This window comes from Sparus aurata, chromosome 3, assembly GCF_900880675.1.
Source record: "Sparus aurata chromosome 3, fSpaAur1.1, whole genome shotgun sequence".
Classification (NCBI taxonomy): domain Eukaryota; kingdom Metazoa; phylum Chordata; class Actinopteri; order Spariformes; family Sparidae; genus Sparus; species Sparus aurata.
This window is the reverse complement of record NC_044189.1, coordinates 16333149-16358794: the sequence shown is the minus strand read 5'-3', so window position 1 is coordinate 16358794 and position 25646 is coordinate 16333149. Positions and strand designations below refer to the sequence as shown.

At 42.6% G+C, this 25646-nt stretch overlaps 2 protein-coding genes across 2 annotated transcripts; one reads left to right on the top strand and one right to left on the bottom strand.

Moving 5' to 3' along the window:
• The first annotated feature begins 1135 nt into the window (after positions 1–1135).
• On the top strand, positions 1136–13742 carry susd5 (sushi domain containing 5). The gene is made up of 5 exons (XM_030411232.1): positions 1136–1669; positions 2873–3050; positions 7457–7566; positions 8997–9185; positions 10415–13742. The coding sequence occupies exons 1-5, from the start codon at positions 1360–1362 to the stop codon at positions 12352–12354; spliced, it is 2727 nt and encodes a 908-aa protein (XP_030267092.1). The 5' UTR covers positions 1136–1359; the 3' UTR covers positions 12355–13742.
• A 4598-nt stretch (positions 13743–18340) lies between these two features.
• Positions 18341–24940, bottom strand: crtap (cartilage associated protein). Its single transcript, XM_030411188.1, has 7 exons — positions 24203–24940; positions 21663–21812; positions 20699–20870; positions 20467–20595; positions 20201–20346; positions 19326–19409; positions 18341–18782 (listed from the first exon to the last, which is right to left on the bottom strand). Exons 1-7 carry the CDS (start codon positions 24665–24667, stop codon positions 18705–18707), a joined length of 1224 nt encoding a protein of 407 aa, XP_030267048.1. The 5' UTR covers positions 24668–24940; the 3' UTR covers positions 18341–18704.
• Between the last annotated feature and the right edge of the window lie 706 nt (positions 24941–25646).

The following is a 25646-nucleotide window of genomic DNA, read 5'->3' as shown; positions in this document are numbered from 1 at the left end:
CAGTCCCCTCTATTCAGATCCATGCCAAAAGTTAATGGTGGGGTCTATTCTGAGTTGAGTTTTGTGGAAATCCGTTCAGCAGTTTTTGTGTAATCCTGCTGACAAACCAACCAATAAATATTTGGAATGCGGTACTTCCACTTGAAACAGAGTATTTTTGAATTGTTGTATTGCTTCTCTTACATGGAGGGGCAAAAAGCGCTTCCAGAGAAACACCAAATGAGGGTATTTTACAAAACTGAGACTTTAAAATGTATTATTTTACTAACTGCACCTTTAAAGAATCTGACTACCTCTCCCACCACTGACAGTCTCACTGCCTGGGTCAACTTGTAGCTGCTCTGGAGCTTTCATCATCTGTCATGATGTTCTTCAGCAGACGGAGATGCCCAGGGGTGATCACTTATTTCCATTTTTTCTGATCACTTTAAAGACTTCAGATATTGGAAATGTGAACAAGACAACTGCACAACGACCTTCTCCTGAGGAAGACGACGTGAAAGCTCCAGAGCTGCTACTAACTGGACTAATTTTGTCGAGACCCATTTCAATAACGACTGTTTCCGAGGCCACAAACCAGCTTACAGGTGAGAGACTGAGGAGGACAGCTCTCTTACTGCAGCACCATCCTACATGATCCTTGTGTGTGTGCTCAAGCGCATTTCTTCTTTAAAAAATAAAGCACATGTGCACACTGTGATAATTTTTCATTGTCTGTGTGGGGCGTTTTTACAGGTTATAATGTTGCTTTCGGGTTTAATGGTGTGGATCCTGCTGCTGGTTCTACGTGGGTTGGTTATCTCCACCTGCAGATTCACTGACACAATGCCTGCACGCTCCAGAGAGCTCCCTTTGGGCTTTGGTCATCCGTCTTTATCTCCCTCACCAAATGGGACACACACACACGCACGCACGCAGACAGACAGACAGACAGAGGGAAGTGTGGCCCAGCAGAGGGGACAATAAACCTTAATTAAGATTTTTATGCTCAAAGGATCAGCTCCATTTGGGTGTACTGAACCTGAGGTCCCTTATTAGCTGAAGGGTGTTAAATTGCATTTAAACAGCAGTGCAGTGTCAGTGTGTTATTATTCAACACGAACACACACATCCTTACATTTTTAACATTTAGATGAGACTTCTATCCATGACAGGGCTTCAGTTTGCTGCCCAAGCAGCTTTTATCCTGCTTTCCCCAGTCTCTCCTCTCTGTCTCTGTAAAGGAGCAGACCGGCAGTTTATTTGACCGCCTTTGCCCACCCTCAAGAGCTTGAGCCGTGACGTGTACTCACGCACACACGCGAGTTTTCACACCGGTGCTCCATCTGCTTGCGGGGGCGACTATTTGTGCGGGATAAAATGCGCCCCGCTCCCCGAGCCGCCCCGGACCGTTTTCTTTCCGTTATCAGCCCCGCACTTGTCAACAAGCTCCACACCTTCCTCCTCCTGCTCGGTCCACCTCTGTCCACCAGGAGGGAGACAGCACAGGCAGTTTTAACTCCTCGTCGGCACTCTGAGCTGCAGGACTGTGAATACCAAGTCGTTTGGAAAACATTAAAAGTGAGATTTAGAAGGTTTCAGAAGATGCTGGATCGCTGTAACCGAACTGTGTCACTGCTGTTTGGATGCCTGGCTTGTCTTGTGGTGAGCTCTGTTGTAAATGCAGACGGTAAGTTGATGTATTGATTTATTTTTAAGCTACTGGAGGACAGGGAAAAATGTATATTAAAAAAAGACTAGACCAAAAACTATAAGCGTCATTACAAACCCAAAATTGATTCCCAAACACATGTATAAGTTCTTACTGGAATATAATTGGACTGATGAAAGTAAGGGATCGGGGATTGCACCTGCCTGGCACTCTCCGCACGATCCCAAATACATATTTCCATGCGTAAAAGTGTGCGTAATGGGTACGCGCGCAGTCCCAACCGATCCACATTTTAGAATCGTAACCTCTCAGGATTTCGAACGTTAGAGCACATTTACCGAACTCTAACGATGATGTGACGACGAAGTGAGAATGAAGGGGACAGTGCGCTCCAGTGAGTCGGTTAATCGATCACACCTGCCTGGCTGATTGGCAGGTGCTCGGATATTAAACGTCTCTGCTCAGCTCCACTCCAGTAATGACACTGGTTCATTGTGTAATAACTTAAATATAATCTTCTACTATATTGTGACATTTGGAATTAATATCATACGAGATAATACTTCACTTTGCAGAGACATGTCTTGATTTATTGATGTTATACACATGCATTTGTAGTGTATTGCAACTCTGTGTTAGTGCACACATGATTAGGACATAAATCTTGGTATCATATTTTTGCAACTCAGATTCAGTGGTAAATGTGTGTGTGTTGTTTTTAGTTGTCGCTTTATTGCAACAATTTCAACATTGCTTGACATTTTAAGCACAAATATAATCTATTTGAAAAATGTCGTTCCCCTAAGATCAATAACTTCTAGCCTTCTTTTTTTTTTAAATCTTACAGTCATGGTCAACTAATCCTGGGTAGAGCTGCAATGATAAGTTGATTAATTAGTCAATCAACATTAGCTTCTCACTATGTTGATAATCAATTAATTGTTAGAGTCACTTCTCAATTAAAAATGTCAAGCATATGTTGGTCCCACTTTCTGTGGTGTCGGCATCTGCTGCTTTTCTTTGTCACGTGTGATGAAAAAGAATGAAAAGGAACAATCTGAAGCTTCCTCTTGGGGCTCTGGGAAATTGCACTGGACATTATTCACGTTTTTGGATGTATTTTATGAGCATATGTCGACAAGCAACATTTCTAAAGATATAAATCACATATCAACAAGGTCGAGAGGTTTTCCTCTTACTCCCTGCTGTCTCTCTCCTCAGGTCGAGTGTTCGTGTTGGACCTGAGGAACTCCTCCGGCCTGCACGGCTTCAGAGACGCCGAGCGAGCTTGTGCCTCACGACATGCCCGCTTGGCGTCATCGGCAGAGCTCCGTCATGCTGTGGTGGAGTGCTTCTTCTCCCAGTGCACCCGTGGGTGGCTCTACGGAGGCACGGTGGGGTAAGAAAAGAAGCATTTGTGTATATATGTGTGCATTGTTCCAGGGCGCAGGTATGGGAGACCTGAGATTTCTAAAAGATGTCAAAGGTCATTTTGGTGAGTGTGCGCTTCTGTGTGAGTGACGGAGGTCGCAGGAACGGATGAAAGAGAAAGGAAGTAAAGCCACCAGCGGCAGCTATAGAGAGAGTGGGAAGAGGGAGGAAGAGAGTGACACATTTCAGGAGGGAAAGAGAAAAAAAGGGAGAGGAAGAGAGGGAGAAAGACTCCTCTGTTCCCTCTTGGAGGAGGAGGGAATTCTGAGCCGGGGTGTCATGTCGACAACTGCCTCCATTTACACCTCTCATCTCCACAGTAACATGACACACAGCTCTCAGCACCCAGAGAGACAGAAACAGACAGACAGACAGAGACAGAGCCGAGGAGGACAGGTACACCGTTGCAGTCTGGAGTTTGATTGACAACTTGTATCAGTAATTGCAGAGGTTACACAGAAAGTATTCCTGGTCTGTGTGGTTTCAGTAATAAGGGGATCAGTAGCCTGAAGTTTTCGATATTCCATGGGTGGTGGTTTTGTGCTTGTGCTCCTTCAAAGCTGAGTCGAAACGCGGCCCTGAATTCTACCAAAACGAGAGACGTTACTGACATATTTTCTCACCGAAAGAGAAGAGAGTGCACAAGGAGCATGTTGTCCATCCACTCCCTCCTCAAACACTATGAGACAGAAAAAAACACATTTTTTACTCAAATTTTAAAACTATCATTTGAATTATTGTTCTACCACTCATTTTGTTCATGGAATATCAGAAAACATAAAAAAAAAGGATTGCTGAATAGTTTCCCAGAGCCCAAGTGAGTGATGTGTTTAATATACCACACAGAACACAAAACATATTAATCATGAATAGCAGCAAATCCAAACAGTTCATTGACTTATTGTTTCAGCTGTTCTCTAAACTACAAAAGTCATGGATGATATAAACGAGGACGGGCATTAAAAAAAAGACAGAAGACAATAAGAACAAAGAAATTAGTCAAAGGGGTGCTTAGGCACAGCCTGGACCAACATTTTTGAAGTCTGTTTATGATGTATGGAGAACAACTTATATTTTCCCTTTGTCAAAGAGGAAATGATCAAAGACACGAAACTGAACCTGCTTTTAAATGGTGGCTCCCCTCAGAGCGATGAATGCCTGGTCAGAGGAAAAGCTCACACACCCCTTTCTCTCTACGTGTCGGTCAGTGGACATCAGCTTTTACACCCACTTACCATGTTTGACAATACTCTATCCGTGGCTCCGTCTGCCTTGAGTTCGGACCCCTCCCTCGAGCCTTTCCCACCTGCACTCCCCTCCTGCTGCTGTGGGAGTGAAGAAAATGGAAGTTAAATAAAATAACGGCCAGTGTTACATCACATCTCCATTACTGTTTATACTTCTTCTGAATTTTTCCATCATGAAATGAGGGCATTTTACTCTTGCTCCCTTTAAAGCTGCCTTCCTGTTGCAGATCTCCTGTTCGTGTTGGTCGGTGTCACGTGCAGCAGTCCTGGGTTAGGTTTTTGTCTTAATTTTAAACCAGAATCAGCAGCAGGCGGTTACAGATGACGGTCCCAATGGGGAGAAAGGCATTTTTTCATCACATTTTCTTGTTGCATTTTTCAAAAAACAAATTATGCTGTTAGAAAGCGATGGGGACGAAACTGGCCATTTCAAAAAGTGGTCAGGACGTGTCCCCGGCGTCCCCAGTGAAAGTGACAACTGTGTGTCGGACGCTCGCCGGACAGGGATGTGAGAGTTGATCTCCCTTCCCGCCGCTGGTGACAGGAGACGCCAAGTTTTAGAGTTTTAGAGCACATGTTGATTCTCATCTGCAGCGCACAAAAGATTTATTGGCACTGGAGATTGTTTACCTTTTGCAATCAATTATTCTAAAACATGTAAAACCAAAACTTTAAACCACAACATCTCCCTTCTAGCAAGGGACGTTTATTGCATGTCACCCCCTTCTGTCTGCCTGCCTTCTTTACCGAATGCTTTCAGTTATTATACAGCTAAAACACCCAAACAATTACAATCGAGCTGGACATTTTCAGGAGCCGAACAGTTCTCCAGATAACGCTCTGGTGTTACAGCAGATAACCTTTAGTCTGCACAGTTGCACTGACATCATTTTTAAGTGTGTTGCATAACAACGTGTGCTTCTCAGACCGACTCCTTTAACGTCTCCCTCTCACCTGTCAGTCATCGATGTGCTGCCGCGGTAACCAAACACAATAATGGCACCAAACTGAGTGGACACACTGGTTCATGTGAACACACACACACACCTTTGGTTTTTTCCTTGCAATAGTTACAATAGTGTCATATAAGGTGAGGGTTTTGAGAAATGGTTCTTCATTCAAGTAACAGAGGTCAATCTTTCTCTCTCTCTTTCTCTCTCACACACACACACACACACACACACACATGCACACACACACATGCACACACAGATGCCTGCAGGAGCTACAGTTTAATGTGAAAACAGGCTTTGTGGGGTTTTTTCTCTCTCTCCGAGTGTTTTCTTGGCGATTTCTGTCTCGCTGCCCGTTCTTCTCTCTTTCTCTCCCAGACTTTTGTCCTTATAAGCTGAAGTTAGCATGGCACAAGCATGCGGTATGACTCACACCGATACTCACACAGTCTCGCTGCACTGCCAGTCAAATTCTTTCCAATTACTGATGCTTTGATTAACTCGGTTACACAAGTGCACACACACACACATAAAGACACACACACACACACACATGCCCACATTCAAGTCAGGTCCAATATGTTTTTCATCTAATGATGCTTGGTCATTAGCAGTCAAACCTGTTATTAATGAAAAGTGTAATGTGTCTGACGCTTCTGAACTCAGCCAGACACTGAGTGGTGTCGGGAGCTGCTATGGGAACTTGATTTGATTGGCCTGGGAAGTTTGAGTCAGCCTTATCAGCTGCTGTTAGATGACAAATGGGTTAACGATGCTATAAACGTTAATATTGCAACAGAAATAGTCTGTTTACTCAGCATTTTTTGCCACTGAGGCTTGTAGGCGTTGTGCACTGACTGCATCATTCATCTGCTCCGCGCGGAATTCGTATTATAAGTCCCTCGTGTTGTGATTGCTCTATAAGAAGTTGGCTCCTGCATGGGAACATCTATTCGTAATGTGTGATAATATTGGGCCACAGCCTACAACTGCTGATACTGCAGCATGTCTGAGCCGTGATGTGTGTTGCTGGACTGATGTCACGCTGTAATAATATTTGAATAGGCGGGGACCGAGGGAGCAGTGAGTGTGAGTGCTGTTCATGTGTGTCGTCATTTAACACATTTATAACCCAGAACTGCAGCGTAATGTGTTTGGCTGTTCAGCAGACGTTTCGCTTTTATCAGTAGCGTAATCAGTGGTGGAAGAAGGGTTGGTGATGATTTATGGGAGAGGAAAGATGGAAAAACAAAGCCCTGCTCCACAATTGTGTACGAAATGATTGGACTTTCCTTTGATAGTTGCTTTTTTTTGGTAAAATGTTTGATTATTTTACTGTTTTAGACCTTGAACAATTGTCTAACTAAGAAAATGTGGTGGAACTCATAGTCATCAGAAATATGTCTGTTTGATCCTTAACACTAAATTACAGCTTATAAGGGTTATCAATATTATATTGTCATTGTGATATGAGACCGTCTAAGATTTTCAATATAGATATATTATGATAAGGCATACGTGTCTTATCTTATCTTATCTTATCTTATCTTAACTTATCTTACATTTATCATGAATCACATTGTCTTAATATTTTGGAAAACTAGCAATTGTTATCCTGACAGTGTACCTCAATATTGAGGTATTTGGTCCAAAATATTGCATTATAGCAACAAGTCCTTACAAAATACAAAAAATATTTATTGCGTGTCTCGCTTTAACCAAAAAATATCAAAATATTATTTTAAGACCTTATTGCCGAGCCTTATTATTATATTTATGTTAAATCTTAATCCCAAAGGTGAGCTGTAATTGAAGCTGTCAAGATAAATTTAGTTCAGTTAAAAGGTTTGTATCTTCCTCTGTTGTGATGCCTCAATTATAGACGTGTTCTTAAGGGAGGTAGTTTCTCTGTATGTGTGAGTGTAAGAGTGTGTGAGTGCGTTAAAAGTAAACACACTGGGTTTAATTATGACCACCCTCAATCCTGCAGTCCCTGAGGGTTGCTTAAATGCTTCGCTGGAGGCCATTTGCTCTCACAATGTCATTGTAATTAATGAGCGTGTGTGTGTGTGTGTGCATGTGTGTGTGTGTATGTGTGTGTTTGTGTGTGTGTGTGTGTGTTTGAATGTTAAGCTCTCAAACATGCTTAGATCTATCTATTAATTGATTTGTAGGACCACAGTGTGTAATGCTGTGGGCAGTGCACCGAAAGCAGTGGATGTGAGGACAGAAAATGCCACGGTGGACGGCACACACCTGGACGCCTTCTGTATCAAAGACAAAGGTCAGGAAACACACACAAACACAGATATATACACCGAATCTTTATACATCTGTACTTGAAGAGTTGTGATCAGGATACGAATGGAAGCGCTCTGTGTGTGCAGAGTGTGCGTAGGTCTCTTTCCTCAGATATTTACTGAAGTGTGAATGAGGATGTGTGTGCGTGTTTGTGCTCGCCACTACTATTTTTTTCTCGCATCACTCATTAAATACCGATCTATCGGCCTTCTGTGGATCCGAGTAGAGAGGCGGGCCCAGTCCATCGTTGGTTTTGGATCAGACTATTATTGGATGCCCACCAGAGGAGATCTCCAGTCCTTCCTCATTAACAGTGGAGCTACTGTGACTGTTTGTATACGACACAAATCCCCGAAACACCCTGCTGTGGGGAAAACGAACAGCACATGTCCACTTAAAGGGTAACTCCACCAATTTTTACACATGAAAGTGTGGTTACAGGTCTCGAGGAGTACTTTTGCATATGCGAAAAAAGTAGTATAAAGCCTTTTGTTTCTCTGGGTTTTGAAAAGGAGGAGGAATGTGTGGAATAAAAAGGGAAATTTGTTTTTAAATGACCATAATGAGTCCAGCAGTTTTATAGGAGTTCAGTGCTAAACCAGAAAGTTAACCACAATGCAATTTAGTGACATCACTGGAGGTAATTTATCAGATTCCATGCTGCCTTCTCTGGCGCTACAAATCAGCCATTGAACTGATGAGTACCAATCTACATTTCCATTGCCCACATGGAAGAAAAGTAAAAGCATCAATAGGTTTGAGAATATTTGTCAGTAAAGTAGAAGATTTTCTCTAGTGAGTGGCCTCAAACCTGCATCACACCAGTCTTATAGAAATATTAATGTTAACTGAGTAATTTTATTTTTTTTTAAGTAGAATTTCATCTCGGAGAAAAACACCTGATTCGTATTGTTTTTTGATACAATGAAATAGCAACTGAATGCATAATTTAAAGGTTTTCACTGCGCAGAGTAAATCATAAAACTGAAAACCAGCATTTTTTAGTTAATCATCATCATATTATTATGTGTCAAATAAACTGTGTTGCCTTAGTATAATTACCATAAAAAATTAGACCAGAGTCGAGACAATGCATAGCCTTTATCTCACCCCAGTGGCATTGTTAATGGTCGTGTTTGTCAAAACTACATCCACATTTTCCACAAAGCCAATTGCTTCCTGTCCCTTGAGACGTTCTTATCTCTTTCTGTTTACAAATGGGATAGTGACGCTGTAAAGCCGGATAATAATAATGAGTCATGTTTCATTAGCCACACTGTGTTATACTGAATGGGGATTGCATCATCTTTATCTAATAGTTTATTTAACAATTTAAAGCATTTATATTCCACTTATAGATATATTACCATTAACCACTGTATGCTATATGCATCTCTGTGTCTGTTTTGACAGGTGTGCCATGTGGGGACCCTCCATCCTTCCCCTATGCCCGTCTACAGGAGCACTCTGGATACGACATGGGAGATGAGCTGCTGTACACTTGTGTGCCGGGTTATGTTATGCCCAGTGGGCGCAGTGCTTTCAGCCTGCTGTGCGACAGCTGTGGAGAGTGGTATGGACTGGTGGAGATATGTGTCAAAGGTAAGAGGGTGGTTAAACTGTTTATGTTGGAGAGTGGGATAGGAAATGAAAAAGCCCTCTTTTGCTCGTCATCCTCAAAGCTTTTGAGCTTTGACCCAGACAGGAGACCATGCTGAGGTCAACCTCCTCACTTCTTGCTTGTTGGCTTCCATTGTTGTGAGGTGACCGGTGCTAGATTCGTGGCATTTGGAAAACAGGCTCTCAGTTGTGAGTTGAAGTGAAAATGGCTGCTCTGACACATCAGTGTTACATGCCATAGTGTGGCCTGGTTCATAGCAGAGAGAGAAGGGAGCAAGAGTTGTCTGTGAAGACAGAAAGCCAGGCCTGAGTCCATGGCTAGCTAAGAGAGTCATAGTCATGTTTGTCCTCAGTGATTCCTGAACTGTCCAAAGATAAGTCTACAGGGTCACAAGATGATTTAAAGCGAGAACAAAGTCTTTCTGACTTTGCTCTAGATTTTTCTATTTTCTTGTGATACTGGAGGCTTTCCCAGTCAAGCCTATGGAAATGCTTCAAGGAAGGAAACATGAAGATCTTGTTTTACCTTAAAGGAATAGTTCGACATTTTGTGAAATAAATTCATTTGCTTTCTTTCTGAAAGTTGGATGAGAAAAATGACATAACATTGACGTAGTTTGATGATGTTGTGAAGAAGTGCTGTTGTATTCATTGTTAAACGACCGCCATTGCCGATGGAAATCTGTCTGATGAGACTCAGGCAGATGTCAGGTTCATGGATGAGTTATTCCCCAATAGTGCACATAGAGTATGTCTTGCAGACGTCGGAGTGAGTTACTTTGGAAAGACGTAGTATAGGGACCGTTTGATAATTTGGAAGATGTTGCCAATATGTCAACCAAAAGCCAACTTCTCTTCAATGTCTTCCCAATCAGCAAACTCTCGCCATACTACAGGAAATACTGACCTTTAGAGATGCTTTTTGGATGACTGTTTTACTTTTGGACAGGGTAAGGATTACTGTTTCCCCCTATTTCCAGTCTCTTTGCTAAGATAACTGGTTACTGGCCATAGCTTTATTTTGAAGGGACAGAGCAAATCAGAATCAATCTTCTAACGCAACTCTAAGCAAGAACGCAAATAAGTGTATTTCCCAAAATGTCAAACTATCCCTATTGGGTTCAAAATTCCTTTTTGAATTGTTGAATTTCGAGATCTGATGAAGCTTTGTCACCTGATCAATTAAATGTGTTCTTGTTTTGTTTTTGCAGACCAGACTGAAAGTCACATAGACTATGAAGACAAGTTCCTGGACTCCTATGGCGAGGCAGAGCCCAACAGTGACAGACCTGCAGAGGCTAATGGTGAAGTGTACGAGGAGGTGCACGGAGCTGCCAACACGGATGGGAAAATAAGTCAGGAGCAGCAAGAGACGAGCTTCAGTGATGAAGCAGAGGAGGCACATCAAGACCAACATGGAGAGCATGATGTGGGGAAAGAGGAGAAATTTGAAGGAGCTGTCGAAGGAGGAGAAAAGGAGGAGGAACGGGCTGTTGAGGACTTTGTAGGCCATCCTGTGTGGGAGCAGGAGAGGAGGGCGGTGGCAACAGCTGATGCAGCTGCAGGCACAGACGCACCTGTCTCTATTCTCTCCCAGAAACACCTCTTCTGGTTTCCCTCTGAGGCTTTCCAGGAAGAGGGACGCCCTGTATCCATCAGTCCAGTCACACAGACTACACAGAGGGCCTCAGGCGCCCAATCGGAGGAGAGTAAAGAGAACGAAAGCCAAGAAACGCACCACTACCAGCATCCAGTTGATGTTGATGACCACGATCATGATCCTGAGCCAGACAGATATGATGATCATGACACAGATGGCAGAGATGATCGAGACGACAGCCACCACGAGGATCCAGATGACCGTGACAGTCATCAAGACAAAGATGACCATGATGACCATATCAAACAGTACATTCCAGCTCCGCGTGATGATCTGGATAGACGGGACAGCCACGATAGTTATGACGATCATGATGATCATGATGACCACTACGATATGGGTGAACATGAGGAGGAGCGTGATCGTGATCGTGATCGTGAACGCGATCGCGTACGCTATGGCAGCCAGGAGTATGATGATCGAGATGATACTTATGATGAACATGAAAGCTATGAAGATCATGAAGATGTGAGTGAAGATCATGGTGACGATGTTACAGAACGTCATGACAGCTCAAAAGAACATCCAGACCAGGATGACCATGATGACCATGACCTGGAGGTTGATGGTAACAGCCGTTACACTGATCACGATGACCATGATGATCATGATGATCATGAACATCATGAACATGTCGATCCCGACCACGATGATCATGACCACGATGATCATGACATCTACGATGATCATGACAGCCATGAAAATGTTGATGACGGTCATCAGCACGTCATCCTTTCTATAGCCAGAGATGATAGTCAGAACGTCACACAGAAGAAAGAAGGAGTAAAGGCCACCACAGATGACACCTGGCTGGACGGCTACCCTGTCGTCCAGGCGGAAGCAGATAATGGAGACTCTGCAACGGAAAGAGTAAGCCCAGAGGACAGAGAAAGGGGGACAGTTGTCAGGATAACAGACAGACCAAATGAGGTGGAAATTCGTAAACCTGCCCCTAACACCAGCTTACCTGAGGTGCCCGAGTCTACCACCACTGAGCCAGCTGTAGAGCAAGGGGGAGTGGAGGAGATTTGGCCTGACATCATCCCTACCGCTGCTCCCTCCCCTGAGCACTCACAGCCTTCAGACTCGGACACACAACAGGCAGCTCCCACCCACTCCTGGCTTGATGACCTCACTGAACACCCCTTCCTGGATCACGATGCAGCTCCACCGATGGATGACGGTGACAGCCTGGGAGAGGAACACACTGTGCAAAACCTACCGGGTGAGACCGGGGAGAGGGGCGAGATGGAGGGAGAGATTGGGGAGACGATCTGTACAGGTGAGAGCTGCCCTCCTCCAAGCTCCTCCAGCCGTGGTCCAACAGTGGCGGCCATAACCGTGTTGGTGTGTGTGGTCGCCGCGTCGGTCATCATTGGGGTGTGGTGTTACAGACGGCAACAGCAGAAGAGCTCGATGTACGAGATGAATGGGAAGGGCCAAAGTCAGACCAGACAGGGCCAACAGATAGAAATGCAGCAAAAAGTGTAAAAGTAATAGGAAAATGGGGAAAGAGACATTTAGGAGGGACGGGAAGATTCAGATGAATTTAAGAGGAAAGCACAGCCCCTCATTGTGCTAGAGAATACTTCGTAAGTGAAGATTTTGGGTAGGTATAACCAGATTTGGAGAGTTAACACTTACCTAAGGGATGCAGAAAATTCTGTAAGACAGTGATGATTAAGATCAAGAAACCTGAGTGAAACAATTTCCAATTACCCATCTTGGTTATACCCACCTATTATTTTCAAAGCTCTGATGTCTAGCTGGACAGGTGGAGGGGCTGTGTCTGAACTGGACTCAACTCCAGTAACAGAAAAAAGAGATTTCAAGGAAATTACCAAGTAGGAAAACCACAAGAAGAAGGCATGTCTGTCCGCATGAATACATGAACTGAGACTTCAACCTCCGAAACTCTTGGACAGTATGGTAAAGACTTCCCGTGTTGCGTTGTTGTTTTGTTGACTTTGTTGACTGCTTGTTGATTTAGCTGTGTTGTTTTGATTCTCAATCTTTCTCTGTGTGAGTTATGTATTGATGAAAATACTGTATTCCACTTTTTGATCCCTGACAAGAACGTTGAATTTAAGAGCATTTCAGATTATTGCAGCAGATTTGGGCTGAAATTAACGACCAGGCTTGTTTCAAACCAGCTTTAGAGAAAAAGGGAAAAGTCTTGGAAAAGGTGTGAGAAAGAAGGATGGCAGGTAAAACATTTGAAGATCTTCCCGCCCCTGTTGGTTTTGACAGTCGGCTGGCAAGAGATGTAGAGCGAGTGTCCGTCCAGACTGCAGACTCAGCCCCTTTCTATGTTTTCTGAATGTGTGTGTGTGCTTGTGTGTGTCTCAGGTCAGTGCAATCTGCCGGTCAGTGGTGTGTTGTGTTTGCTGTCGGCACTCAGCAGACATCAAACATTCCCGGTGCTGCCATGGCAACAGAGAAAAACTCATATCACAACCCCCAATGTTATAGTTTTAACTTAAAGGTGCAATATGTAATTTTGTTGAAAACATTCAAAGATTAACGAAAATAATCAACAGAATGTGAAGAAATAACAGTGTTCATGTTATGTCAAAGATATTATATTACAAAAGTTAGCATGCTAACCAGCTAGTCTGTTCCGCCTTGTATTACCACTCTGTACCTCAGGAGGTGATAGTCTGATAGTATGGCCTCCCATAATTTAGACTGGGAGATATAAGTGGCGAGCTAGCCTACTCAGCTTCAAGGCTCTCCTGTCCTCACCTGCTGTGTCTTTGTTGCCCGGGAGTCAGTCCTGGCCAGAGCCACTGTAAATCACCTCCATACTGTATCTACTAGGGGTGGGGATCTCTTGGCACCTCACGATTCGATTCGATTCCGATTCAGAGGTCAACGATTCGATTCTAAACCGATTCTCGATGCATCTCGATGCAGCAATTTTTTAATGTACATTTCCATGCATGATTTAAAAATTAATAATAATTAAATCTGAGTTTGCTAATCTCTTCCTACTTTTTTCTCACTGTGTGACTACTTGGTACTTGTAATGATCCATACTTAATTTACTTCCAATATATTTGATTAATAAAACAAATGAAAGAAATGTGGCAAGTCAACAGGAAGGTTATATTTGCTAGCAAACATGCTACTTTGCAAACAACCAAAAGGAAAAGAAAAGTGTTCCTGTAGCAGCACACATGTAGTACATTAATACAGCAGCAGCTGGTCGACGGTTGATACAGGTGTTTGTATCACAGGTTGATCTGGATGTCTCACACTTTGCCGCAGCTGACTGACCTCACGCTGAGCTCGGGCTGGATTTCAACATACTGTGCGGGCTGTATGACAGTGTACAGTTTTCCCATCGACTTGGATTCTGCTTAATAACGTTGTATGCGGCTGGGGATGGCTTTAAGTAACCATTTGAACGCAGTGCGAAATGACAGAAATAGTTACAGGTGTCACAAGTTAGCCTGGATGCTGCACACTCAACGCAACAGCTAACAGGTAACAGCCAACAGCCAACAGTGGTCTCCGCGCTGCTCTCGAGCCGCTCGGCGTGAACAAATGCCTCAGACTGTTCCATCCATGAGTTGTTTGTGAGTACAGACATTCATGACATTTCCATGTTTTTTGTTGTGTGCACGCCGTCGACCGTCCGGGCGCTGCACTTCCGCACTTCCGAGTTCCGCCTCTTGCTTTCCGTCAACATTACGTTGTCAATTAACATGTAGAAAATCGATTTTTGACATCGATTCAGAATCATCCACGTCCGAATTGCGATTAATCTAAGAATCGATTATTTTTCCCACCACTAGTATCTACTGTCATCAGTCTGGCCCAGTTCAGTCAGCGTAAGGGCAGACTAGCTGAGGGGCAGCTACTAGCCACAGCCATTTGCCTTTTTTACACAGAGATCATGCAATGTTGCTGCAATGAACAAAACAACACAGGCGCAACGTCACCCCAGTTTGAGATATTAGATAGCACGCAGGCGTTCTGGAAGTACAAGAAGCGAGACATGTAGCACAACAGCGTCAGCGTCTAGTGTGACATAGACCACATGCCTCAGGCAGTGATTTTAAACTATAACAATGGTACAACATGGCAAAAACTAATATTTTCTTTCTCTGGAACGTGCTCTGGATAGCAAGGAGCTCCCAGGCATCGTTGTCTCCCCTATTTACGAAAAATGTTTATTTCTGTTCCTCTTCTTTGAGTTAGCTGCTAGCTTCTGGTAGCTGCCTTTTTTAATCCCCGAGTGTCGGCTCACACATGTTACACATTATCAACACATCACACCCCCATCCCAATTCCCCCTCATTCTGTCCTTGTAGGTGTTATTCAGAACGTCAATGAAAAATAATATAACACAAACTTCCCACATTGAGCAGGCTTTTAAAAAGGGCTGAAGATAGCAACAGTAACGAGTACAGTGAACAGCAGTAACCTTTTGTCCTTGGACAAGTGGGACAATTCTTACATATTGCACCTTTAAAGGATTACCAATAGTAATAAGGGAAGGGGTCTTTAATATAAACAGTAAATAGATTTCTAAGTATAATGTAGAGATGGGTAAGCCAAATTAGGGCTGGACCACATAGCCTTCAATGTATATTATGAGAAATTTTGACATTCAGCTTTGTAATGATAACATAATGCTAAATAATATCAAATGTCCTATTTGTGTTCTGCTGTTTGGTTTTATAAATCACAGTATGATAAGTTAAAGAGGTGTATCTGGACTGGAGCAGGGGAAGATTTGTTATTTTAACGTCTAGTTAGGTATTGATTGTTGTACTATTTTTAAGTGTTTGTGAATTCAGACTATTTGCTCATCAAATGCAATATAACTCAATTTAGCTTGGTTAGAAATTCATATATACATTTAGTTTATTGTCCAGTCCTAGTTTAAATAAATGAAGGATTTTGCAGTTTACTACAGCTCTGAATGATTCTGTGATATTTACACTCCTGGTGTTTCCATACTGTGCCAAATACTTGAGCAAAGTCAAATGTTAAAATAAAAAAAGCTCATGAAAAAAAAATACAAATGTAAATAAATTTAGATAGCAATAAAAGGGTTTGAAACTTAGATATTTAGAGTTTGTAATTCTGGTGATGTGAAGAGACAACATAACAGCAATAACTCAAATAGAAAGTGCTTCACTTGTAATTGATGACAGAAGTGGGTGGCGGTCAGTCATCTGTCATGAACGATTGTTAAATATGCGTATGTCTAATATACATGTTTTTTTCTGATTTGGTTGAGTTTCTCCATTGTTTTATAATTTCCATATTGTGCTGTCTGAACCTAAATTGACCTAATGTGGTGCGAGAATGGGGAATAAAGTACCTGTTGTCTATATGTTCCTGTAAATATGAACTGTAATTAATTGCTCTACGAATTACTGGCGTGAGGGAAATAAATCAAATAAATGACGTCAAGCACAGTTGACAGTAGACTTTACCTCTTCTTGTCAGCTCATCTCCACTGCCTCTCAATTCACCCACTATTAGACACTCACATTAAAAAGAACTGTGTAATATCATAAATTAAGACCACACTGTAGATTACGCACCAGGTTTCACATGATTCATGCCTGAAGACTGATGAGAATCATCAGAAATGTTACAATATAGAGATCACCTGAGTTATGTGACACATTCTATTAAAATGTAGGGAACACAAAGGGAAAGACATTACTGACTTTCATTCACAAGTTGCTATTGTTTCTCCATGTCTCTTTCCTCTTCATCTCAAACAGCCTGATGTGTGTGATGTCGGGATGAAATGTGTACTGTATATGTGTTTTCTTAAGTCACAATAAATTCCTTAACATGTGGTTTTTAAGTCTTGATTTAAAATTGTATTTCTATCAAGGTCAAATGGACACATTTGCCGCCTTGTCGCATATTAAGGTGTGAGTTTGACCTGCATCCTTGACTCCTCACAATCAGCTTATTATCTTAATTTAAAACCAAGCCCCTCCTATCAGCCATGTGGTGTGTTACAAATATGTTTCAAAAGAACAAAAGGGGGCAGATGGAAGCATAAAGCACTGGCAAGGGAGAAGTAATAAAAGAGACTGATAAATACAGGCAGGAGAGGAATGAGTATGCAGAGAGAGGCACTGTAACACAGCGAGAATGTTCCCCAGCGGGTTTTTAACATCACCGTGTGACAAACTGCACAGAGACTCAATGTTCAAACATTATTAAACAACTCAGTGTTCTCTCTGGACGTCTCTGCTCAGCACAGCCCTGGGGTTTGTCTGAAGGACCCACACAAACATCCTGCTTTGCTTGTTCAACCCTAACACTCTCCATCTGCTCATTCCAGATCAAAAAGAATGAATCAGGGTATTAATAGTTGATCGTTAATCATTTGAGTACATTTTAAACAAAAAACCCCTTGGTTCACGTGTCTTATGTGACAGTAATCACAGATCATTTTATCAGTAGTTGGTTGCATCTGAAGTCATTTCTTTTTAGGAAATTCTTATGATCATATTTCACCATTTACAGACATTTCATAGTCCAGGAGTTTTTAAAGTCTGAGAATGTGAGCCTCATCTCAGACAAAGTTTGACTTGCTACCATCCCTTGTTTTCGCTCCATTCCTGGGTGCCTATCAGATCATGATTATGTTGACTGAGCCCACAGACGGACAACATTATAGCCGAAGTAGACTAATAATCCTATTTGAAATAAGACTACACCTCATATTTGAAAAGGTCTGTCCTTAGGCACAATTTTTTAAAGGGCCAGATCTGAAAAAAGTAGGTTGTCTGTTTGACTAAACTAAGCTCCCAAAAAGGAAGGGTAGGGGTCATGAAGCATCACTTTACTATTCTATGCTATTACTGAAGTGTAACATTGTCAGTTCCCAGAAAAATGACCAGTGTCCAGAGAATAGTCCCTTTTTGCATCCGTTTATTTTTTGTTGAGGGACCCGTCCACCTCAAAATACACATTTCCCTCTATTCATTCTGAATCGGTCATGTTTGGTAGGAGACTTCTCATCTGACAGCTGAAGTCAGCTCACGCACCATCAATCACAGAGTGGCATAATCTGCTCGCTAGGGCTGCCGCATATAAATGGATATCCTCCTCTCTGCTGCGCAGGATGGAAGGGTATTATTTGAAAAGAGATTTGAAAAGATTTCTTCACTACATTAAAGACAAACTCATGGCTTAGCCTCCTTTCATGAATCGAAAGGCACACACACAAACACCAATGCTTTTGATCATTTAGTCTCATTTAAAACATTAACAGTTTAATTTTAAGACTGATATATTTAAAGAAAAATATAATTATCTTTTTTTTTTACACCCTTTTTAACTTTACTAGCTCATGTCTTGTCTTTTGTTTTAATTTGTATACACCCATTCTGTTCCTCTTCCTTGTTTGTTTGAATATGTACTCTTATGACTCCATGAAATTAACCAACACGTAATGAACAAAAACAGCTGGACTATTACAACAACACTGTGACAGTCACTTCAAACACCTGAAGTTTTATTATCATTTCATTGTAAAAAAAAAAAAAATTGCCGTCTTTGCAAGAAAACAAACATGATTCACAGTGAAGGAATGATTCCAAAAACAAGCAAGTAAAAATATTTAAATCTCTAGTCTCGTAACCATCTTTAAGTCATTTAGCCACTGTGCTGTACAGTATGTCCATATCACTCAACTGGATATTTAGTGCACAAAATAGGAGATTCAAAACAAAAATATTCAGGGTTTTGGATCTACAGGTAAGAACACAGTGACCAATCAGAGCCTCGTACAAAACCCAATAAATACAAACTGGGGAGTGTTTGTGCTGTTTTGTTGTTTGTGTTTTGGATTCTCAGTGTTGAGGTGGACCTTCCAGTATGGGATGATGATCTTCGTCCAGGAACTCATCTAAAAACTCCACCACCTCCCCCTGCAGACACATTGGGGAAGGGGGGGAGAAAACAGCTCAGGAGGGTGTGCTTTGTTTCAAAGTGACATCTGCACCAAGTGAATTAGAATAAAAATCTGACAATTCAGTTTTATCTGTTATTTGTCATACCTGGCATTACTGAAGAGATTACAGTCAAGAACTGAATGGTATTTACCACATACAGCATGTAATCCTGGCTTATGTTGGGTTGCCCTGATGGCCACAGTCCTTGTGCTGCATCATAACAATTTACAGAAATCCCTGTGTCATACTGCCACCCTGTGGCCATCTGTCATACTGCAGCCTGGTAAACACAGGGCCCACATTGTACTGCAGGGAGTCATGTGACCAGAGTGAGGTATCCAGGGTTTTTCCATAAGTTACACAAGGACAGAGCCCGAGAGAGCTGCAAACAACCTGATCCAGACTTTAACTGATTTCATGGGAATCATGCAGATTCCCTTCACTTGACCAAAGATAACCTCCAGGCTAGAGGCATCCTGTGATGCACCAACACAGAAATATGTAAATACTGGCACGCACCTCATCGTCGCTCACCAGGCGCTGTCTGGAGAACTCCAGCATCTGTAGCTGCATGGTGGTCTGACTGTAGTACCGCAATGCCTCCTGCAGCACACACACGCATGCACACACACAAGCACGCACATACACACAAACACACATACACACACACACACACACACACACACAGGTAGAATGTACGTTAAAGTGACTGAATGACATGAAACAGGGACAGAAGCTGGATTCCAAGTGCTAACTCAGTTTCACATGAGTGTAGTTCAGAAATGGGAAATAAAAGCTAATATGCTTTATTGTAGGAATCACATTTCTAAGACTGATACCACCATTATATTCGTCCTTGACATATGAAGCTACCAGCAGCTGGTTAGCTTAGCTTAGCTTAACATAAAAAAAACTGCTAACACAGGGAAAAAGGGACCCTAGTTCTGTCCAAAGAAGACATCACAAAGTCCCTGCACCAGCCAAGAAGTGTCCTTGGGGAAACCACAACATGTCGTTTTCGCGCCTACTTTGTAGGCGTTTTTAACAAACGAGATGTAACATGTACAACCGTGAGCTTTAGAGGTGCTGGTAGATGTCTTTTGTTTGTTTCAGACAGAACAAGCATAGCTGTTTTCCTCTGTTTTAAGTCTTTATGCTAAGCAATGCTAACTGACTGCTGGCTCCAACAAGAGAGCTATCAATCGCCTCATGTAACTCACAGAAAACAACGCAAATATATGTCAAACTACTCTTTTTAAAGTAAAGCGAGGTTTTCCTGTGAGCCTGACGTGCTGGAAGGTTAATTTAGTTAGCTTCAGACAGAGCATGGCTAGCTGTTTTCCTCTGTTTCATGTTGTTCTGCTATAAGATTTGTAGTCATTAATTTGTCTCACCGATCTGGGGAGAAAGTCCACATCTGTCAGATCCCACTGGCTTTTGTGGAACTGGTAATAGGCCACGTTATTCTTCATAACTTCGTCGTTGGGGTCAAAGAGCATGTAGCTGGCTGCACATGGCACTGCGTTCTTCAGGTCATTCACTGAAAACACAACAGTTACAACAGTAAATGCAGTGATTTGCTCTCATGGTTACATTTTTAAGCAAAGTCTGACATCACGTGAGTCAGCGGTAACACAAATGTTAATGACAAGCTACTCACATTTGTAATAGGCAAACTGCAGATAGTGGTACATGGTGGCCACGAACTTCTCAACGACGAAGCCTCCTACGACAGGTGTCAGGTCACTTTCACACGTCACTTTTCTGTCAAGGACCTCTATGTAGTGATCTGAGGACCAAATTAAAATAAGATGATGAAAGGAAAATAAGATTTAACTGAGCAACAACAAGAAACAGGAAACAGATTAGAGTCCGAACTGAGCTGAGCTGACCAGCGATGGAGGGGTAGAAGTCTTTGAAGTCTTTGACGTCCCTGGGGCCCTCGGACGCAGCCAAACACTCATCGTAGACCTTCAGGAAGTCCCGCAATGCCAACTCCATGTCGGAAACCGAGGTCCGGAAGTTTTCCCCGTTATATGCCCGCACCGCACGCACAAACAATGTCTGCAATAACACACACACAGGAACATATCAGTCCATCATTTAATTTTTAATTTAATTTTAAGTGTTATTACTGAGGCATGGATGAAAATCACTTTCCTATTAAAGTCAACCATTTTAATGGTAATTAATTCAAAGTGAGTGGTCTTTATCAGTTTTATGGGGTCCAGTGTGTTGGGTTTAGGGGCATCTAGCAGTGCAGTTGTAGACTGTAACCAACTGAATGCTCCTCGTCCTTAGGTTCTGGTGATTATAAACTAATGAAAACATGATAATCAGTGTTATTTTCCATTTCTGCCCTTAAATCCTACAGACTTGACCTTTAAGTTTATTTGTCATTTCAGATATAAAAACACAATATCTCTTCTCTCAGAATCTCAGACAGTACATCAGGAAAAACATAATTATTAGCCAAACATTTATTTACAGCAAATAAACTATAGAGTGGAGATGAATCCTCACTTTTTATTTCAAGCCCTGCCGAGGTCCGCAAAAGGTCCCCTGGCCCCACTTTGGCAAGCACTCGTGAATGAATGAATCCTCCTATGATGTGGCTTGTTCACCACAGGCTCTGACCACATCAGCACACCCACAGAGCCAATAATAGGATGGTTTGTGTATGTGTGTGTCCACAAGGACATGTGGGTGAGGGTGTGACTCCTACATGCAAGTAGCCTCTTCATTCTGTCTTCTCACTGTGCAAACTAAAGAGACTCTGATTCTGTGAGTGCGTGTGCGTGTGTGTGTGTGTGTGTGTGTGTGTGTGTGTGTGTGTGTGTGTGTGTGTGCATGTACCTCATAAGATTTGGTCTCCAGGTCTTTGAGGTGTTCTTCGGCTCCGGGCAGACTCTTGTAGTAGGCCATGTTTCTCTGCATCATCTCATCATTGGGGTGTTTCAGCAGGAAGGTGTGGGCAGCAGACACAGCCTTGGCCAGGTTGTCGGACTGGTAGAAATAACACAGAAACACTTTGTAAACACCTATTCATTGTGCTCAACAATAGAGGATATAATATAAATGCCATGCAAATGCTATAGCATGGTATGAATAATTCTTGTATTATCCGGTAGATGATTTGAATATTGTGAGCTTTGTGATGCTCAGCAGCTGATTCAGACTTATAGGGGAAAACATTTATTAATGATTTGCCAGTTATCAGGTCATTTTTATGTAACTACTCATTATCTAATTTGACCTATTGTTAAGTCACACTGGTGGCAATTCTTAGCAGAGGAGTGAATTTTTTTCTTCATTTAATATTGGACTTTATACATTATATTTAGCAAAAGCAATGGTTGTATGTTGTGCCATTATCGAGGCAGTGGCATTATAGAAAAATTAAACACCCAGCATTTGTTCCACCAACTAAAGGACCCCTGAACCTTTACTCTAAAAATCATTACCTTGAAAGACTATTTTTGTAATCCCCCAGTGTTACATGCAGAATCTTCACTCAAAAAATAACCGTTCAGTGACCATTCTGGAAGAGACAGTGAGGACAGAATGTTTTCTCATAGGACAAACGTGATCACTCCGATTAATTTGTCTTCAGATTACAGCCCACAAATATTCAGTATATGATGGTATTACTGTAATACCACATAACAGTGCGCAAACTATGCCTGGAAAATGAACCATACCTAGACAGAAGCATCTGAGTGTGTTCGTAAATGAGTGTTCTCAACTCATTTACGAATATTCCAGGTCTTTAGTTTAATTTGACTACATGACCATTAATGATCCAAATCCTACATCCAAACTATTCCTACAGGAGTCCTTTGTGGAGGTGATGACCAGTCAAATGTCAGAATGCGTCTGTCTTGTCAGTGGTGGGAAGAAATCAAGTATATCTACTCAAGCTTTAAGCACTTAAGTACAATTTTGAGGCACTTTTACTTGCATTGAGTATTTCCCATTTCTGCTTCTTTACACTTCTACTCAGGGGCGGTTCTAGGGGGGGGCAACAGGCGCCAGTGCCCCTGTTACTCTGAGTCTGGACCCCCCTGTGGCCCCCCTGACAGGGAGTCTGCATCAATAATACAATGACAGATTTCTTGCAATGATTTTGTTCTAAAGGGAAAGGCAGAAATAAAGTGTCTCAGCAGTTTACTACCCAATCACAATTGCTGAAATTGTAAACACTGCTTTGTCTGAATGAGGGATTTATCCTTTTTTCCGGGTTGTATGTGCCCCCTACAAAAAAGCCGGCCTCAACCTGACCCCGCTATTAAAACTGGTCTAGAACCGCCACTGCTTACTCCATTACAGTTCAGAGGCAACTGATGTACTTCTTACTCCACTACGTTTATTTGATTAGTTAAGTCACCAGGTACTTTGCTGATTTAGTTTAATAATAAAAAACAAGTCAGTCACAATGTCAGATTTCCACAATAAGATTAATGTGGGAAAACAAATTCACAGTAACGATATAATCATGATATCTATAGAAATATGATAAATCGATCCAAGATTTGGTTCACTACGCGTTGTGTCTCGTTTTTATAAATAAATTACCCTCAAAATATGAGTGTAGGGAAGTGTAACCATAACTGATCCAAAAAGGGTTCAAAAAGGACAACTACACTCAATGACTTGTGAAAAAGCAACCACATGAACTCATAAACAACAGATGCACATGGTAATCATGAATATTATATATATAATATTGCAAAATGTATCAAGCAAACATCATGATCAATCATGATGTAACATATCATATATTAAGATAAAACCTTATTGAGCTGCAAAGGGAAATTGACAAGCTTTGTAAAGTAGTTAAACGACCTTTATCAGCTGCAACATTAAAATGGTGAACACATTACTGCATCAAAAATGATAACATAATGTTAACATATACTGTTTGTTATTTAAGTATGGTATTCTGCATAATGAGTACTTTTGTTTCAGGTGCTTTAAGCATGTTTTGGAGCTATCACTTGAGTACAAAAGTAAATAGTTACTTTTAAGAGAGTATAATTTTAACGCATTTGCTGCTCTTACTTGAGTAAAAGACCTGAGGACTTTTTCGACCACTGTTTATTAGTGCTTCTCTGCTTTTTACTTATGAATTGGAAGTAGTAAACACAAGTAAACACAGAGTGAAGTTCTCGGATCTCCCTTCTGGCAAAACCGAGCCCCCCTGCATCCGTGGCACGTAGGTGACGTCAGAACGCATTTCTAGAAAAATCACCGTCAGTCAAGTTAAAATAAAAATAGTGCGGATGCTCTATGAAACCATACCGATCTTCCACCAAAGGTAAACGATCATGTATAGTCCTAAACGTAATCTAGGTTTGACCCCCGACGACCTGATGACCCCACATATTCTCGCTTACCTTGAAGTACGCGTACTGCAGGTATTTGTACGGCTCCCTCCTCTCAAACTCGTCTATGGTGTCCCGGCTCGGCATGGTCTGCCTGAAGGCAGGCAGCCCCTGCTTGCAGCGCTTCAGACACTGCGCCCTCTTCATCACGTTCCCGAACGCCCGCAGCTCCGCGAACTCCGCAAACTTGTGCTCGTCCTCCAGCCTCATGGAGCTGCAGTTGAGGTTGCAGAAGGCCTCGCTGTCCCGCAGCAGCCGGTAGAGCCGCAGGGACACCTCCATGTACTCCACCGTCTCCTTCCACTTCTCCCCGGTGTACTGGTCCAGCGCGTATTTGTACGCGGACTCCAGCGGCATCAGCTCGTTCCTGGGGAAGCTCCTGAAGCTGTATTTCTCATACTGGGAGTCCACAGCTGAGGCGGCGAGTAAGATTAAGAGCGCAGAGAAGAGTTGGGAAGAAGAAGTGGAGGGTGCCATTTTTTGAAAGTTTGGTGCCGAGGCTGGCTGGGATGGTCCCGTACTGTCGGTGTGCGTGGGTCTCTAGGACCGCCTCAAGTTCCACCACGTATCCGGACAAGGCCTCCCCTCCCCCGGGCAGGAGCAGGCGCTCTCCAGCGGGTGGAGCTACTCCTCCCACTAAATCACAAAACTAAATCACTCTGTCGCTGCTCTGTCCAAATACAGTACACTTACACTGCTGCCACAGAGGGGACTTTTAATAACTTAACATCACGGCCGAGGTAGAAATTCTGGGGCTGACATTCATCACCACTGTGATTGAACGTTATTCTATAAGATACTTCCCTTCAGAGTTATAAATTGCTTCCTCTCGATCACTAATTAAAACCTCTGGCCAGGCTGGAGTGATCCTCCCCCTCCCACTGCCACGTAGAGACATTCCTGCCTGCTTCCCCCCCCCCTCCCCCTCCAACAGGCCTGAACCCCAACAACACAACATGAGGAAACATGTAGAACAAGAATCCAAGCATCAGCTTTACGCGTCCTGCTCTATGTTCAACTTTATAACGATCCAGAGGCGCATCCAGATGTGTGCATTACAGTGATTTAAATGGATCCAGAGGTGGATGTGTCTGCTGCAGCTGTGTGTGTGTGTGTGTGTGTGTGTGTGGTGTGTATGTGGAGACCCCTATGTTTCCACGTTGACACATCTGAGAGGCTGCACTGCGCAGGAGCAATACGTGGTGCCCAAAACGACCCCATTCAATCTAAAAGTGCGTCAAGACAGCGAGAGAGAAGCGGGGCGGGGCAGGAAACACTGCCCGTAGTTTCAAAATAAAAGCACGACAGGTTTCTCAAGCTGTATTTGTGTTGAACTATTTCTCGCACAAACACATGAGCGCAGGTGTTCATCTTCATCCATCCGAGATTTATTAGCAAAACGTCGCATTTAGGTTGGCACGGTGATGTTTTGGCGTCACGGTTGAACCGGATGTAG

Excerpts from the sequence above, each read along its gene's own strand:
- susd5 (XM_030411232.1), top strand. The coding sequence starts at position 1,360 with ATGCGCCCCGCTCCCCGAGCCGCCCCGGACCGTTTTCTTTCCGTTATC. Across the intron at positions 3,051-7,456 it reads CTCTACGGAGGCACGGTGGG|GACCACAGTGTGTAATGCTG; the intron begins GTAAGAAAAGAA and ends ATTGATTTGTAG. Across the intron at positions 9,186-10,414 it reads GGTGGAGATATGTGTCAAAG|ACCAGACTGAAAGTCACATA; the intron begins GTAAGAGGGTGG and ends TTGTTTTTGCAG.
- crtap (XM_030411188.1), bottom strand. The coding sequence starts at position 24,667 with ATGGCACCCTCCACTTCTTCTTCCCAACTCTTCTCTGCGCTCTTAATC. Across the intron at positions 20,871-21,662 it reads TGGAGACCAAATCTTATGAG|ACATTGTTTGTGCGTGCGGT; the intron begins GTACATGCACAC and ends GTGTTATTGCAG. Across the intron at positions 19,410-20,200 it reads TGGACTTTCTCCCCAGATCG|GAGGCATTGCGGTACTACAG; the intron begins GTGAGACAAATT and ends TGTGTGCTGCAG.